This window comes from Cebidichthys violaceus, unplaced genomic scaffold (genome assembly GCF_023349555.1).
Source record: "Cebidichthys violaceus isolate CVI_PGR_0920_01 unplaced genomic scaffold, fCebVio1.0.p SCAF_28, whole genome shotgun sequence".
In the NCBI taxonomy this organism is placed as follows: Eukaryota; Metazoa; Chordata; class Actinopteri; order Perciformes; family Stichaeidae; genus Cebidichthys; species Cebidichthys violaceus.
This window is the reverse complement of record NW_027176461.1, coordinates 1,996,708-2,014,193: the sequence shown is the minus strand read 5'-3', so window position 1 is coordinate 2,014,193 and position 17,486 is coordinate 1,996,708. Positions and strand designations below refer to the sequence as shown.

General features: G+C 41.7%; 1 protein-coding gene across 7 annotated transcripts in view; it reads right to left on the bottom strand.

The window, feature by feature from the left end:
• actn1 (actinin, alpha 1) overlaps nt 1-17,486 on the bottom strand; it is a 52,899-nt gene that overhangs the window by 14,599 nt on the left and 20,814 nt on the right. For 5 of the 7 annotated variants that reach the window (XM_068721822.1, XM_068721824.1, XM_068721817.1 and 2 more), the window contains exons 2-8: nt 13,828-13,942; nt 12,918-13,037; nt 9,532-9,618; nt 8,752-8,839; nt 4,608-4,686; nt 3,414-3,495; nt 2,516-2,601 (exon numbers count right to left, since the gene is read on the bottom strand). In XM_068721822.1, the coding sequence (XP_068577923.1) occupies nt 2,516-2,601; nt 3,414-3,495; nt 4,608-4,686; nt 8,752-8,839; nt 9,532-9,618; nt 12,918-13,037; nt 13,828-13,942 (657 nt within the window). Of the gene's footprint in view, nt 1-1,030; nt 1,117-2,515; nt 2,602-3,413; nt 3,496-4,607; nt 4,687-8,751; nt 8,840-9,531; nt 9,619-12,917; nt 13,038-13,827; nt 13,943-17,486 lie in introns of all 7 variants that reach the window. The other 2 variants (XM_068721818.1, XM_068721821.1) reach the window with 1 other exon arrangement.

Genomic DNA, 17,486 nt, shown 5'->3' with positions numbered 1-17,486 from the left:
CTCACTGGAATCTAAAACCCTGCATTTAACTATATTCATGTTATCTTCCATTATATATATATTTTTAGGGATGTTTTGGAAAAATAATATTGTCTTTTTTTATATAGATGTTGTGAACTGTAACCAGATCATCAGAGATTCATCTTAATGACCCAAATGAACTGTTCAGATAATACATAAGAGGCACAATCTGAGGCGAACACTGACCCTTCCTTTGTGAAGGCAAAGTTAGGATTTTCATGTCCAAGTCTGGCCAACAATGAAACGTAAGAGTGAAGGTGTTTATGGGTAAATTCTGAGGCATTAGACGGAAGAGGAGTTGCTGTTTCTATGCGAAATCCATGCCAGCGCTGTAAAAGTGTGGGCCAGCCTGCAGTGGTTTCTGGACTCCTGCTCCTCGGGAGGTTCAACAGCTCCATTAAGAAGTGGATCCTAATAAAGATTTTAAGTACAGGAGGCTTAGCGGATATCCTGTGTGTGTGATAAGTCTCTATTATTCTCCGCGGAGATCTCTAGCGGATTTGGCTCGTCTTTGGAATAATGTATTCCACTGAGAGCGTAAGAACTTCATGCTGGCAGAGCAGGAAGGTTATCAAAGATCAATACGCTGCTGAGAGAGGGCAGATAAGGAGGTGCTGAATAACTGAGGGTTTGATTTCCCGCCCACTATAAACAAAAATGTATGAAGTCATAGCAACTCAAGGCGCACAATATAATATGTCACCTATGTGAACATGTGCGTTTCTTGGGCTGCTTAATGTTTTAATTGACCAGAAACACAGTCGCTTATTTGCATATCCAGCATTATCATTCATTTGGAGGCGTGTTTGTGTGCACCTGATAAATGTTAGTCCAAAAAAGGTATTGCAAAAGCTCATATTGTCGTTTTTGGTGTCATTCAGTGTTTTAGAGTCACATGTAAGGTGCCAACAAAAGAACGTTGGCAAAAATGACTGTTCATTCTCTGCCAGGCACTTTGGCAGGTATCCAGTTATTGTTTGGAGAATTCCTTTTCCATTTCATTTCTCACCTTCTGCTTGCCTGAGAACGCGTGGTAGTAACACGACACATAAGTCATGACGGCTTTCTCATCTGGCCTCAAGGTGCTAATGATATCTGCCCAGGGAACAGAGGGAGGAAGGGGAGAGAGGACAGAGAAGAGAGAAAAATGCACAAGAGTAAAAGAGTGCTGAGACAAGAAGGGCCAGCAGGGGGCGCAATCACTAGAGGAGGCAACAGTCGAGGCTTAAGTCATCTCAAGTCCACCTAGAAGGTTGTCTTCAGGTTGGTTTGTTTTTAGGGAAATCTCACTTCTCCCTGAAAATGTTAGGATAAATGTGACTGAAGTTGATGAGGGAAGTGAGCGTACAAAGTGAAAATAAAGTTGCTGTGAAGCTCTGGCTCAGCTCAATATGCAGTTTAAATAAATTAACACACTGCCTCGAGCAGATCATTCAGAAATACAGCCAGAGATATTGTATCAAACATCTGCCAATAACTGTAAAATATGGAGGACAAAGGCAGTCAAACAGAGAGCAAAGTTAAAGTTTGTGCCGTTAACTTTGCTTGGAGGGAGGAACTTTCTCAACTTTTGAACTTTATCTTTCTTCCTCAAGTTTTATTTAAAGAAGCAGCCATGTCACCTCTCAGAGTCCAGCTGTGGTCTCACTGCTCTCAGTGAGGCAGACTCCGCCTCTCCACGCTCTCCAGTTATAAACACAGACATTTTTTTTTTCTTCCTATCCCGAGTTGCTTAAACACAGCTGTGTTGAAGCACTCTCTCTGCTGCTGGGCCTCTCAAATGAACCTGACTCTTATGTAACTTGAGCATTTTGATGCTCTGCTCCTCCCCGACTGTCTGAGAGGAGGCGCAGCACAATCCCAGAGACCCTGTTGTGCCTCAAGGTAGCTCTCAAACTAACGGACAATCATTCATTATCCAACAGGGAAAAGTCTGATACGACAATTCCATCTCGCAGAGAAACGAGAAAACAGACAGCGCGTATCCATTAAAATTAAAAGACAGCTTGCCGCTCGCTTTTGAAGTGCCAGTTTAAATTTCATTCATTCCTCCACCCTCCATTTAAGCCGTCACTCTGAAGCCTGAACATAACCATGCTTCTAAATGGTTACGTCTCCCCCCCACCATGCAACACTTCAGGCTAATTTGTTTCTCTCCGTCAGCAACCGCGGCTTTTATCCCAGGCAATCATCATCATTTATCAGACCAACTTCGCGCGCCTCCCACCCCCGCTCGGCTTCTGTTAAGCGGAACCAAACCCTAATTAGTCAACCAACGAGGTAGACTGGAGATGCTCATTGCCTCTGAGAACAGAGTTGTCTTCCCATCATGCATTTGGTGGCGTGAACCATGCGGAAAGTGAAGGAGAGTGACCCCTGCAGTGGGGAGGGGCGTTGTGCACTGCAGAGAGAGAAGGGCACTGTTAGGAGAAACACGCGGACGTAGAGAGGAGGGAGGAAGAGGAAGAGGAAGGAGACGCTGCATCCAGGATACCTTCTGGGCGCCTGAGAAGGCGTGGTAGAAGCTAGACACGTAGGTCATGATGGCCTTCTCGTCCGGACGGGCAGTGCCCACGATGTCTGCGGGGAAGAGAGGAGGTCAGGGAGGGGACGGAGGGTGGAGGTGAGGTCGTTAAACAAGAGCACAGAACGATGAAGAAACAGGAAGTAGAGCTGGGGTTCAGCTCTTCACATGAACAACATCCAGAGTGGAAAGAAAAACATGTGGTGTCACTGTCCAGATGTGCTGAACAGGGAGGATTTGATTTAAACTTCTGTCTTAAAAACAGCAACACACACACACAGATTTCTTACATCTACAGGTGCAGCAATAAGTAAATAGAAACCATACCTGAAGATTCACGACGATGTCTAACGGCTTTAATGTATTTGTAGAGCGTAGAGCATATTTTACGTTCAATAGAAAAGAGGATCCATGTCTCCTTCTGTGTGCACAGCTGCATGTGTGAGTGTTAAGGCCAAAATAAATTCTCTCAGAGACATTAGTCCCGAGAGATCAATAAGCCAGCTGCAAAAAACAAGAGATGGAAAAGGACGAGTCCATCTCGGTGTTCAGAACTTCACCCAGATTTTGGTCCTTTTTGGTTCTCCTCTTGTCTCTTTTCTAAAAGTGCTTTAACCCTCAATGCTGACAGCACAGAGGCAACTGGCTGCGATTCAGCAGTATCCTTGTAAAGGAATGTGAAGAAAACAGTTGGAGTTTTTCACACCTCTGCAGACCCGGTTAATCGCTGTCGGATTGTAGGTCTTCGGGAAGTTATAAAAACAGGTCACTTTCAGACTTCTGAGAGAGAATATTTTGGTCTTTGAACACAGGAAAAAGTCGGTCCTCCTCATCTTCATTTCACTATTTTCCTCCCCCGTCTGCTCACCTTCTGCGTCCAACATCTTAGGGATGTCCAGGTACTTCTCTGCCACGTCGAAGGCTGTGTTCAGGTTGGTCATGGGGTCGTCCTGACAAAAACAGACACAGCAGACCATCAAGAGCTTTACACTTTACAATTACTACTTTAAAACTGACATGGTATGTGCAGCTACAATGTAAAAACATCAATGATAAATTGTTTTTTTCAGATATTTCTAAAGATATCATTATCATTTAGAAAGGGGATAGTTGTTTAAGTAAGTACTGTTTTTTCTACTTTTTGTTAAAGGTAGCAAAGAAAATAAAATCCCAATTCTCACGATTTAAACCGACGAAATAAACTTTTTGATATACATAACATTAATAGTAAAACTATGTTATTCTTTGCTACTTATACAACAATAAATTGAGTATAACTGAAACAATTAACGATTGAGCGATTAATAGATCCTGAGGAAATTTACTTGCAACTATTTTAACAATCAATTTATAATTCAAGTCATTTTTTTTCAAGTCACAAATTTTTTAAGCAAAAATGTGAGGATTAGCTGCTTTTCTTTGTTTAATGTGATAGTAAAATGAATATCTGTGAGTTTTGGACTGTTGGTCGGACAAAAATAAGCAACGTGAGGACTTCAGATTGGGCTTTTTAGATATTTTATAGACCAAACAATCAATCAATGAACTGACAACATTATTTTGTAGTAGCTCTCAATAGAAGCTTATAAAAGAGCACTTGTGCATCAACAATTTGAAAACCTACATGATAAAGTATTTTTCTTTCTGGAGTCCTATTCATAGTTCACCATTAACAAAATAAATGTTTTGATTTTGTTCATTTAAGCACTGATTATTATATTTTGTTGCATAAAAAAAGATCACAAATAAAATGTTCTCAAAAGGAAAGAACTTTTAAACTAATGTGTTGATGATTTCTAGTGTGATGTTTGTCTATTTTGCTCTCAGATGCTGTACATTATTTAGTGGCACAGACTTCATAGTCAGAGAATAACCAATCTGGTTGACAAAAAGACACAAGAACATACAACTAATGCTTCATGCGCTTTGATCATGAGAATTGAATTTCACTCTGTAATTTTGCATAGAAACATTTGAAATCTGGTGAACTTGCATTAATGTTTGAGGTTCATGTTCTCAGTGACTTCTCTTGTCACATTAACGTCAGACAACACTCGCTCACCTTGCGCAGTTTTCCATAGTCAATGAGCTCCGGACGGTGTCGATGAATGAGTGCACAGAAACCCAAACCATCTTTCCAGCTGAAACAGAGACAAGTAGTTGAGATGAGGGTGAAAACGAGGTGAAACATAACAAGCTGAAGAAACTTGACTTTAATCTTTGATGGAGACCACTGCCCTCCATCGTACTCCCTAATTAGTTTCATGTAACACACCCTCATCCTCCCAGCAACGCGGTCCGTTACTGTAATGCAGCAGAAACCCGACCACCTCAGCCTAAACAGGGAGGATACATAATCTAAATGTACCACATGGTCCAAGTCTCCAATTAAAGCTGGACCACAGCTTCTGAAGTTTGAGATCCTACATGACGTTATCTTCCTCACTCTATAGATTTATTTATTGTATTTTAAGAAAAAATAGCGTTATAAGACATACTATACGCTTTAGATTAAATAAGATTTCATTCTAATGTTAGATAAGACAAAGTGTGTATCCGATGTCATGTGCCTCTCTGAAGAAAACAAAAAGCGGGGACCCGTCAAATGACTTTCAAGGACAAAATTGTTAATAGCAGTCATTATATTTAGCATCAGAGGGCCAGGTTCTGGAACAAGTTCAGAGAAAATAAATCACGGCTCGGTTACTTTTGTACACTGAACAGACATGGCACTTTGGTTCTGGTTTACTTGACTTTTCCGGAATAATTTTCTTGGCAAGTGGTCTCACTTTGACTTAAAGATGACGTTTTACAGAATGCTGCAGCATTTTCATCAAGCCTTTCAAGTTTATTTATTTATTTATAATGTTTTTACCTGGTAAATGTTAGACATGAATGCTTTCATCCGCTATCATTAGCTATATTTTGCCAAAAGTGCTTTTAACACTGATAACCAAAGCTTATAAAGTTGATATGACAAAGCAAACATCTGCCTCACAGAGCAGCATTAGCATTCCTTTAGCGCTATGTTTCACTCTTGTTTAAGCTCTGTTTCGGTCTCTACCAACTCCTGAGGGAAATATCTGCCTAAATCTGTCTGTTTGGTGCTAGCAGGTAGGGTTCAGTGGGTTTTAAAGCATTTGTGCTCAGGCTGTCCTCGACTAAAGAAATTCCTAGAAGCGACACTCATATGATTTTGTCATTGAATCGATTAGTTGATTTAATCGACAAACTGAGTTTCTCCACAAGGAATCATACAAAAGCACCTTTGTGAGCGGTGAGACTGAACCCAAACACTGACGTTTTGCACCATCAAACCAAAAGAGCTAAAAGATTTTGAGTCGGGTTATAATCCTCTGTGGGTTCGTCACTATAAGCGACAACTTTCACGTCACACACAGTGATTTAATCTATTGTTAATATAAAAACAGCTTTAAGATTTCCATCTGCAGACATGCAGGTTAAAAAGATGCACTGATACAATAAATAAAGTACTTAAAAGTGTAAAGTTGCTAAATTGGTATAGTTGAATCACATCTTTGTCCTGTAATCAATGATCATGTGTTCACTTAGCTGGAAGACAGTTTTAGTTTTGGCCCTCTGAGGTTCAGTGAAAGTTGCCAGGCTGTATAAATGCAGTATGATGGGATGGTGCGGTGCTGGAAGAGTTCTGGATGATTTACTGCTGCTCTCTGCTTGCAAGGTAACAAATTAGCGAGATGGGATAATTTAATGTATTACCTGCCATACTAAGTGCCTGTAACGTACAAGAGTGTTTTTTACAAGGTGACTCGTCGTGTACCCGAAGCAGCAGTACTCTTCCTCGTCTGCCTCTCATCTCATGTACAGCTATCGTCTCTCGCAGAGAAACCACATCAAAGGCCCCTGTTCTGACGACCCCCCCCCCCCCCCTTCCTTCACCGGGATCATCAGGCCTCTCCCTTTACCTTCTCCTGGAATGACCTCCCCTCCACCTTTCTCTTCGCCTCAGCTTTCATCCACATCTGAGGATCACAGTGGTCTTTTTTTCAATAATTGAACACGCGCAAAGGCAACCTGTGACGTGGACTGAGGCCTAAACGAACCCACTCATGGCAGGAACAGACGGATGAAACCAGGATGCTAGGAGAGGATGCTAACTCTTTATGCAGTTTGAAATAATTTCAAACACATTGGTTGATTACTGCCACATCCTCTCCCTCTCTGTCGGTCTGGTTTATGAGAACATGTCTGCTGGTCTGTTCTCTGTTAAGTCTCTCTGGTTTCTGGTCTCATCTGTTCAGTATCAGCACCGTCTGAGGCGATAACCACTTCTGATATTTTTATGTGATCCTGGTGTGCTTAATTAAAATATATTTCTTATAAAAATGTTATTGAATTTTCAAAGCAGTGTCCTTAAGATATAGTTGCAGTATTCATACTCCAAGCCTACATATTACTGCAGTGTTGAGAGAGCGCTCTTAGTGCCCCAGTGCAGAATAGCGGTCTTGAAGCACTTTCTTATTCAAGCTCTGCAGGCTTTCTTTTTAAGTCTGTTCTCTTTGGCTGGAGGAAAACAAACTATTTAAACTCAGGTGACACCAAATAACTGCAGCAAGATGCTAGAAAATGCAGGTTCTGGAATACAACCAATACCAGAAGCTAAAATACTTCTCTTTTTTTATAGTTTTGCATTGAATTTACACAGATTTTAATGTGTCTGACTGATGATTTCTCAAGTTTTAAAAAGTGCAACATACAAAAGGTTTTTATGGCCCACCTAGTTTTAGTTTTTTAAAGAAGTCTTTCTTTAGTTTGATAGCCAGTGTCGAGATAAGACAGAAACCAAGGGGAGAGAGAGAGGGGTACGACAAACAAAGGTGTTGTTATGGCTACCAGGACGTCCCAAATTCTGTCCTCATATTGTCCAACCGTCAACATACAGAAGAGAGAAGCTCGGAGTTGATCAGATTGCTAAAATACTCATCTGAGTCCACTATATAAGAAGTGGACGTGGTCACTGTGACGTCACCCATCGGTTGGTGGACTATAGTTTTGAATCCTTGGGTTTGGCATTTTCGTCATCGCCATCTTGTTTTTATGCAACCAGAAGTGACACAGAGGGTGGAGCCAAGTACAGATCGCTAAATAAGACGTTTTTAGATTACAATTAACTTTCATGAACTGAAAACACGCTGTGAAAGAAAACAGGGACAACTCCAAGACCTGACAGCGCTGTGGTAGCGACCTGTCAATCACAAGGTAGCCCCGCCCTAAAACATACCCTGCTTTATGCTCTATTTTACTCTAAATGGACCATAATTTATTAAATGAACATCATGCTGTATTGAAGAAGACTTGAAACTAGAGATTGAGACCATAAACTCATGTTTACAATGTTTACTGAGGTAATAAATCAAGTAAGAAGTAGAGTCATTTTCTCATTGACTTCTATACAACCAGACTTCTTTTCACACCAGAGGAGTCGCCCCCTGACGGCCATTAGAGAGAATGAAAGTTTAAGGCAGTTTAGCATTGGCTTCACTTTTCAGACCCGGTGGTTGCCGCCTGGTTATTACTAGTGTTATTACTCGCTACTGCTTAACAAGCAGATTTTCTGACTGACTTTCTATTTTTTGTTACACACTATGTCAGTGTATTTTAACGGCATTGTTTCTGACCTCTGACCTTTTGCAAACTTTACACATGAACTTTTAGTTTAAAAGTTTGAGTGTCCTGAACCTAGAACAACAATGACCTGAGGACGAACCACAGTCTGCTCTTATTCAACTCTTTCCTCGTGTCTTCTTCATGAACACTGGGAGAGACCACTGCTGCAGAGATTGCGTGGGCAACGTCCTAACTCTGCTCAGCTTAAGTTACAGTATAACTGGATTTCAGCAAAATCTCTAAACTTGAGGGACGACAAGTAACCAAAAACTCTTGTGGACCGTCTACTTTTGTTTACAAACCTTGGCTCGGATACAATTTGGCAGTGTTAATCTTTTAAGAGCCAAATAAAAAAAAAATGAACCAAAGTGAAGAACCAGATTTAAACCAATTAAACCTGTCTTTAGGTGAGATGTTAGCACCACTGCTCTTTCCCATTATTTCGGCCTAATTTTCCCTGCTTGACACTGAGACTCTGCGTCATTTTATTTCCTGTAACTACATCTCGGCATTTGAGTAAAACACCTTTTTTATGTTTCTTATGGTGTGTTCCTCACCTGATGTGAAAGTTTTGGATGTTGACATTCTTGTAGGGCGCAGTCTTCCTCTGGCACCACAACAGGAGGCCCTCTTTGGCAGATGTCTCTGCGGTCGGGGAGAAGGGATCATTGTGAAGTTCAAGAAACTCTCAGGCTTTTACTTTGACCAACTCTCGACTAATCCCTGTTTAGCGGTGGATTAAGTGGAGGTGAGGTGAATGGGAATCATGTGCGATTGCTCGGGTGTTTCGTGCTCTCTTATTTCCAGTGGATACCGAGAGGTGTCTGGTTTATTGTGTTGTCCCAAAACAGTTAAATTAAATACTTTAAACCACGCTGCCCTGGAATCTAAAGCTGAACAAAATCAATGCTGACCACTTCTGACATTTAAATTGGATTACAATTTAAGTGCATTATATATGTTAACCAAGGAGAGGACCATAACATTCATGTGTCTGCCTCCAATAGGGAAAGAGCAGTCTCTGACTCATTCATATTATAATTAACATGCATTAGCTCGTCCAGCCTATAAGTGGTATTGTGCAATTTTGGTTTTTTTTAAAGCTCAGTGAGATGCGTGACAAAGGTCTTTACGCTGAGACACTGTGTCAATGAAGTGTTTTCAATTGCAAATTAAGACAGCGAGCAGCTCTTTTCAATAAAGTGAATGAACAAGAAGTGTGTGGAAATGTTCCCACACACACACACACACACACACACACACACACACACACACACACACACACACACACACACACACACACACACACACACACACACACACACACACACACACACCTTCCACAGAAATGTCTTGAATGGCGAAGCGGAGGATTATGGTCCAGATCATTCCCAGGGTCATCTTAGCGTTGCCATCTACGATCTCTGAAAGAAGGGCAAAGCAATAACAATTATATTTCAAGATTTACATATTTAGCATCCACTCATAATCTATATTTTTGACATCTTTCTCGACATGTCTAGAAGCTGTGAACTCTTGTTCGGTGTCTAATTAGTTTTAATAGCACTTAATAACTCTACTACGATGACTCGAAATGATCGGCATCACACTCAAATATTCATTTAAATGCTGTTGAAACAAAAGATATTTGTAACTCAGATGTCTTTATAAGAAAATTTAGCAAAGGTTTCACCTTGAGGTCTCAAAAACCAGTGCTCGCTTAACTTTTATCCACAGAGATTTACCACATGTACAGCAGTAAAGAAACTTTGAATTACTATATTTTTACTTTTACACTGTCAATAAAGAGTGCAGCAGAAAGAAATAACACCCTGATGCACAAAAATGGCCACGGAACAACCTTTGGAAAGCAAATGACTGTCAGCCATCTTTTACTACTATGTATTTTATAACAGTATGCTGTGTTTTTTTGAACACCTTTCCCAGGCCTTTGAGGTCAGGAAACTCAACACAATATCCTGCAATTAATTATTATATTATTTTCCATACAGGCTCAGATTAGCTCACAGTACTTCTTAAAGCTGAAACACTGAAGCTCTGATGAAGGAAACTTGTAACAATTAAGTTCAATAATTACATCCTGGACTTGGGGGGGCTGTCAATCAGTTGGTGGCTGTGAATGAAGTGCCTCCGTCCAGCCCTTTTTTGTCGATAATGAAAATCCCTCCCAACAGGTTACCCTGTGTGACCTCCTTCAATAATCATTTGTTTCTCCCTGTAATCCAATAAGGAGCAGGGCACGAGCTCCACCGCCGCCCGACTGTGACGGACAAACTCGGACTGCGAGGTGTCAGTCCGATGTATGCACATGTAACGCGGTGTGAAAGACGGCTCGGATCGAATTAGGGAGGCAGAAAAAGTCGGGCTGTGTTGTTCGAGCTGACACACGCTGATAAATGTTGAGATTAGTCCTAATGAACATGACTGATCAACATGGGGGAGGAACACAAATCCTGTTAATTCCCTTTGAACGCAACCCCCAACCCCGCTCCTTCATCCTTCACCCACAACAAACCCCCCCCCCCCCCCCCCCCCGATGAGTCAGACGGATCTGACCCTTCAACTAGCCCCATCCTGACACCACAGCGAGCAGCGAGCTGGGCTGCAGGGCCGCTCCACCAGGAGGCTAATCTGTCTGGAATGCCGGTCTGGTTTAGGAGCTTTTATACCAGCCTCTGTGCACTGCAAAACAAACCCCCATCTTATCGAGAAGTTTTTGGAGCCAAAATCATTTTGTTTTCTTAAAACAAGACTAATAAAAGGATTATCTTATTTTATCTTCTAAGAACTTTGCCTCAATGAAATGTCTAAAATGGGCAAAATGATGTGTTTGATGATCAAATGATCATAGGCGAAGTAAATAATACTGCTTTAAGTTAGCTTTTTAATAGTTTAAAACTACTACAAGGAACTTTCATTTTGTGTTGGAACAAAGTAGTAGTGTTTCCAAGCACCAAAGTCACTTTAGAAAACCTCTCATTTTACTGCAGCAGGGTCCGACAGTCTACTCCAGTCAGTCCTGGTTCTGGTTCTCCCCTGTCTCTCTTCCCTACAGCGGGCCCAGCAATGCGGCCTGGGCCGCCAGAAGTGTGGTGTCGGCTTCCAGAAGGGACCGGCGGAGCAATGAGGCAAAGCCCTGCTCCTGGTCGGAGGAGACGCTACTGCTGCCGGGCGCTGAGCTCTCCTCCTCTTGCTGGAGCTTCTGACTGCAGGTCGAAGGCGGCAGCACAGCCGGATCTTCTCGCTGATGGGCTCTTTTACTTACATACATCTTATAGATGCATCAGTATTATATTGAGACTGTTTTATAACCAGTTAACACTTCCTCATAGTAACTTCAATAATAGACAACATTGACTTGATCGATAGATATTTGTGCCGTGTGGCCGTTCAAACACAAACTGCATAGAGCAGGCAGGGCGAGAACCGTGAGGTAAAATATGTGAAATCATTATTTTATCGATCCACGTTTCATGAGGATGTAGCAGGATTAAGCACTTGTCAGCTGATTTTTGTGAAAGACACAGAAAAAGCTTCTGATGGAGAGAGGAGAAAGGGTTGAACATTGGGGTTACAAAAGTCAGAGGTTAACCTGATTAGGTGTGTTTAACATGGATTTGACTATTTTACAAGGGATCATATTCCTTAAAGGGTCAGTTCACCAAAAATGTCAATCTAACATATTTTTCTCAATTACACCTAGTGGGTGTAATTTCTGGCCATGCAGAAAGTTTGGGTTTTATGAAATCTCTGTTGCCATCTCAATACAACAGGCGTTCATAGGCAGGAACCTATATTTATCAACAGTTGAAGACTATTCTTTCAGTAAAAAGCAGTTCCAGCAGGAATCGTTGACAGTAAGGTTTATGTATGATCCAGAGCAACCGGGATACTGTTTCTGGACAGACAAGTTCCTGTTGAATTTTTCAAATATATCATATTTCAGCACTTTGAGCAACAAAATAAAATGTACGTTCTCCTTCATTTTAGTGAGGTGAGAGGAATATCTCAAAACCTACAATATCTGAACGGCATAATACAAGTAAGTAGAAAAATATGTATATTGACTGACTTCTAAGAGCCTTCAAATATTGTTTTTTTTTAGTGGACACATTTTGTAGTTTATGCTCACAACACACGTGTGCAAACTCCGTCAATTCCAGAGAACGCCAGAGGGGTGTGTGTGGTTGTGAAAAAGGGAGATAGATGGTGAGAGAGTGAGCGTTTACTCTGCTAAAGAGTTGTTTACTCTCCGATGGGAGGAGGACGGACATCCCCAAGTTATTTGGGCCAAACAATGAGCAGCCTCAGCCCCTGAGGGGATTGCTGATCCTGAGATCTACTCAGAAAATGCACTGCGAAGCACAACCTCCACCGGAACACTCTGGAATAAGGATCTCATTAAACTGCACAGCAGCCAGCGGCACTGCCATGGTAATGAGAGAGAGAGAGAGAGAGAGAGAGAGAGAGAGAGAGAGAGAGAGAGAGAGAGAGAGAGAGAGAGAGAGAGAGAGAGAGACTACATTAGCCATAACAGGCAGAATAGTAGCTATTGATTTGGCTGATGGTCTAATTAAAACCAATAGGTGACAATCTGAGATGTAAACAGATTTAGAGAAGGTCAGGGGACTTTGTGAGAAATACCTGACCTTCCTCCTCTGGCTTAAACATCATTATAAGACAGAGATGTGGCGTCACTCACCCTCGGCTCCGATCGACACCAGCTTCACTCCTTTGCCGGTGATGAAGTCGAGTGCTTTGTTAACGTTGGAGATCTTGTGGACTCTCATCTTGCCTCTCTCTGGTTTGGCCAAGCGTTCGCCTAGACGGGAAAACACGACAGATCGAGAAAGATGGAAATGTTTGGTTTCTCATTTAAAATAAATTATTATTTGTCCTGGAATGAAGAAAACATAGAATTGAAGAGAAATTGTGCCAGGGCCAAACAAATAGGGTTGAAAGTTTTTCTGGAGCACAGATTTCCTCACAACTAGTAAAAGTGTTTCAACATTTTGTGACTTTACTTATCGTTTTAAATCAATTGTTTGACATTTTGGGTAATACTCTTATTCGCTTCCTTGCCGAGAGTAAGCTGAGAAGACTGATGTCACTCTTAAAATTTGTCTTATTTGTGGATTAGATATAACATGTTAGTGAGTGAGTTTTAAAGGTGCTGGAAGGCATATCTTTTTTACCTTTGGAGAGAGCCATGCTCAGGGTTTCCCCCTGTTTCCAGTCTTTGTGCTAAGCTAAGCTAACTGTGGGTTGTAAAAGATGTGAGCACTCATCTTTAAATCTGACGCCTGTATATTAATTTCTCTAATCAATTGTGATTTGGGGCAACTATCTAACTCCGCCTGTCATATAAAATCACTCTTGACTGTAAAGATTGCACACATTTATAAAGATGTTTTTACTGTAACTTTAATAAAACAGACATTAGAGAGTCGTATCAATCTTCCTTTTTACTTTTAGCAAGAAAGCACGTTTCCCAAAAAATGTCAAACTCTTACTTTTAGTCTGATCCTTATATCCAAACTCAACATGTGACAGTACGGTCGGTCCAAACTGTCTGCAGTCAGTGTAATCCTGTTAAGTAAAACGCTGTTTACCTGAGATGACCTCGAGCAGCAGCATGAGTTTCAGTCCATCCCGGAAGTCCTCCTCGATGTTCTCGATCTGTGTTCCTGCTTTCCTCAGGTGAGAGTTACACCAAGCTGTAAACGTCTGTAGAGATGGAAGAGAGCAACAACAAAATGATCAGTCACAGCACTTATACACACATAATCATATACTGGACGTTTCTGCAGCAGCCAGCAGTCCATGAGTCCACACGAGCCACCCAGATGTTTGCTGTGTAAGCAACTCCGATTGTGATGCCTCCGGAGTCTCTTTATGTTTGTTCATACAGTTATTAAATTCGCACCATTTTACAATCTGTTGACAATGGCACCAGTCCAATGCATTAAACCCACTTGTTTCAAAGAACGCTCCAACTGGCTCTATGAGGCTAAAGGCTGTAAGCTAAATGCTAATGCTGGACTAGCAACATGCTCACAAAATCTTGAAGAGATTAAAGTTATTGAAACTCATTGTGAGGGAAACATGAATGTCTGAACCAAATTGAATTGCAATGCAACCTGAGATATTTCAATCAAAACTACAAATGTCAACCTCTTGATGGCGCTAGATGAAGAGTGAGTAGGGTCTATCCTCAACGTCAGTAGGGTCTATCCTCTGAGAACCATGAATGTCTGTAGAAAATTTCATAATAATCCATCCAAAAGATTCTGAGATATTTCTGTCTGGACCAAAGTGTTGGACCGGCCAACCAACAATTGGCCATCCATTGAGTAATGCTGCTAATAAGTCTGTGTGTAATGTGTCTGTAAGCTCCATGTGTGTTTTTTTTGTTGCTGAACCAGACCTGCTGACTAATAAATTAGTTTCCTGTTGGTTTATCCACACACTACCACCCCTTCATGAGAACCTTTCCCTGTGATGCTAACAAGCTTACATACTGCACTCTCTCCTTGGAGCCGCAGCACACTGGAGCATTGTGTACTGTATACAGTAGGTGTAGCAGGCCTTGGACTCTCTGGCATCGCTGGCATGCAAACACGCTAATGGAAAACATCTGGAGCAGGATCTCAGCCACCCAACAGGAGCTGGAAATGAGGAGTGGGCCCGCCATGCACCCCGCTGTGAACACTTCTTTATGAGTTCCCTGGGTTAATTACACCCAGGGCCCGAAACGGCAACCACCATGTTTCCACCAGAGAGCTGAAGGAGGACCTGCAGGAGCCGAGCCAGGCATTTATGAAAGCCTGCACTGTCCTTCGCTGGCCTGCCTTCAACGTACGAGGGAACAAAAGCCACTTAAAAGTCACTGGTGAGTTGGTTTGGAGCACTCGTGGAACTTCCGCGATGAGATCACTCTGAGAATGGAGCGGCGTGAGGTTTACACGGCTATCAATAAACTCGAGAGCCGGTTTTTCAGATGTGTGCGAGTTTGCTGGCATGCGGCTGGAGTTTCAACCAATGAAAAAGCCAAATGATACTGTGAAAGATGTGGAGGGAGAATTATATGGTGTTTTATCTCCAAGGGCAAAACTGACAGAAAAAGACCAGCTCCGAAGATTTATGTGCAACGAGCAGACACACGCCCCCAGACTATAAGATACTGTATTCCTCCGAGTTCAGTCATGATTTAAGTCAAGCTCCAACAAGCACTAAGATATTTCAATTAATTCTAATCAATAGACTAGAGGCTTGCCAACAATTTTAAACTGTTGAGGCAGGGCTGTGGTGTCAGCAGCCAACGTGGATACTCTATAATTTAATCAAAGTGTTACGTTAAGGATGTTTGCTGGCTCTGCAGGTTCACGTTCTCACAATGTTGAAGGTTTTTTTTTTGTTATCCAGGATGTCATTTTTTGACAAGTGTCAGCCCCTTTTCTTTCCCTTCCCTTTTATGGTTCACTTTCCCACCACTTAACTTAACACAAACACCTGCAAGGAATGACAGAAGGGGAACTCAAAGTGCTGTTAGGGAGTTTTGAAAATGGCAACAAGGGGTAACTGACCTTTAATATACTGATATCCTGTTAACACATAATCAGTAAAACACACACAGCCAAAGGATAGTAAGAGATGCTGTAATACAATAGTTTGAGGGACAATGTACAAATGGGAATGAGACAAGTGTTTTAAGTAGATAAAATGAGCACATTTTTACTTAAAACTCCTGCTTAGTGAAGCCTTAACAGGACCAGACAGCTGAAAAAGTCAAAAGGCTTTGAGTCAACCCATAAAGAGCACAGTTGTGAAAACGACTAAAAGTTCACAGAAGGAATGTTAGCTTGTTAAATGTGCTGGAAGGAGGGTAAGTTTGGCTGCTCTGGGGCTGGGCGACAGGCCTCCTCCTGACAAGAATTAGCCGGCCCTCCTGCAAGTTCCTCTGACTCTCTGGGTCACTGTGGAGTTTGGCAGCAGCAGCTCACAGTGCGGGCTGGCAGCCACCTGCACTGTCACATGACCCACTGGCTGTGTTTTGGTCAACACTCACAGGCCCTTCAGGTGTTCTGGGGCTCTTGGCAGGTCACAACGCTGAGTTACCGGTCCACTGGTTGCAGCGGCAGATTAATGCATGAGCAGTCTAATCTCACTAAATCTAGAAACCTATACATTTTGCACAACAAAGTGTGAGGAATATTAAAAAAAAGAAAAGGTCTACACTTTAGAAGCCAGATGCTTTGAGAGTTTTGGTTTCTTTTATCCGATTTGGGTCAACTTTCATGCCAGCAAAGATACCCTAAGTAGAGTTAAATATGCCAAACACATTGGTTAGTCCTCCTCTAAAAGCCTTTTGTTTCATAAGGTTAAAAGGTGAAAACATGCCATGTAAAAATACAACCAAACGACTTACTCTAAAGCAGCCAAACATAGTGTTGGATCAACTTAATTGTCTGATCCAACAGTATTTCATAATCAAACAGATGATAAATAAAATGTTTTTATTTCTGGGTGGATAATTGACTGGAGAGAATGTCTGGCACATGTATCTTTAGCCTCAGTCTTTTAGCATATCATCATGCATGTAACCATGAAGTCCCTATTTAATATCTTTTTACAGGGTAGTCGTTTTAAAACAAGTCTTCTGTCTGGAAACAAAACCAAAAAAATATGCGTTTTCAACCAACTCATGGAGCACACTGTACTACAGCCTACTCCTCTTGTCTCTTTTAACAGGGCTCCTGCAAATCCCTAAAATGTCTCATATTTAATTTATTTTTTAATTTAAGATCATAACATTACTTTAAAAACTCTTATTGTTAATCATGGTAGGTGTTACATTTTGAGGCAATGCCTAGTTGCATGAGAAATAAGGTCCCACAGGATTGTTAGTAATTGTTAGGTTTGGTCTTCTTGCTGCACTGGGACACACTTAAGCCAGAAGTCGGGAATACCGACTCGACAATATATTTTTAGCATTAGCTAATGACTAGCTTGGGACGGACAGTGACGACAGGGCAAGTCCTTCACACGTGACTCTTGTTTGTCTTTGTAACTCAGCACAACATAATTGTTGTGATGAACGGATGAAGGAGCTACCAGAGAAAAACGCCCCCTGAGAGTTGTGTTGTCACCGGTTGCCATCGCTCCAATTAAGCTGCTGCCGTTGGTTTTCCCTGTGTGCAGGGCCAACGTATTTATAGCCAAAGGAGGCGGCAGGATGTGTAGCATCATCGCAAACATGTAGTGAAGCTTC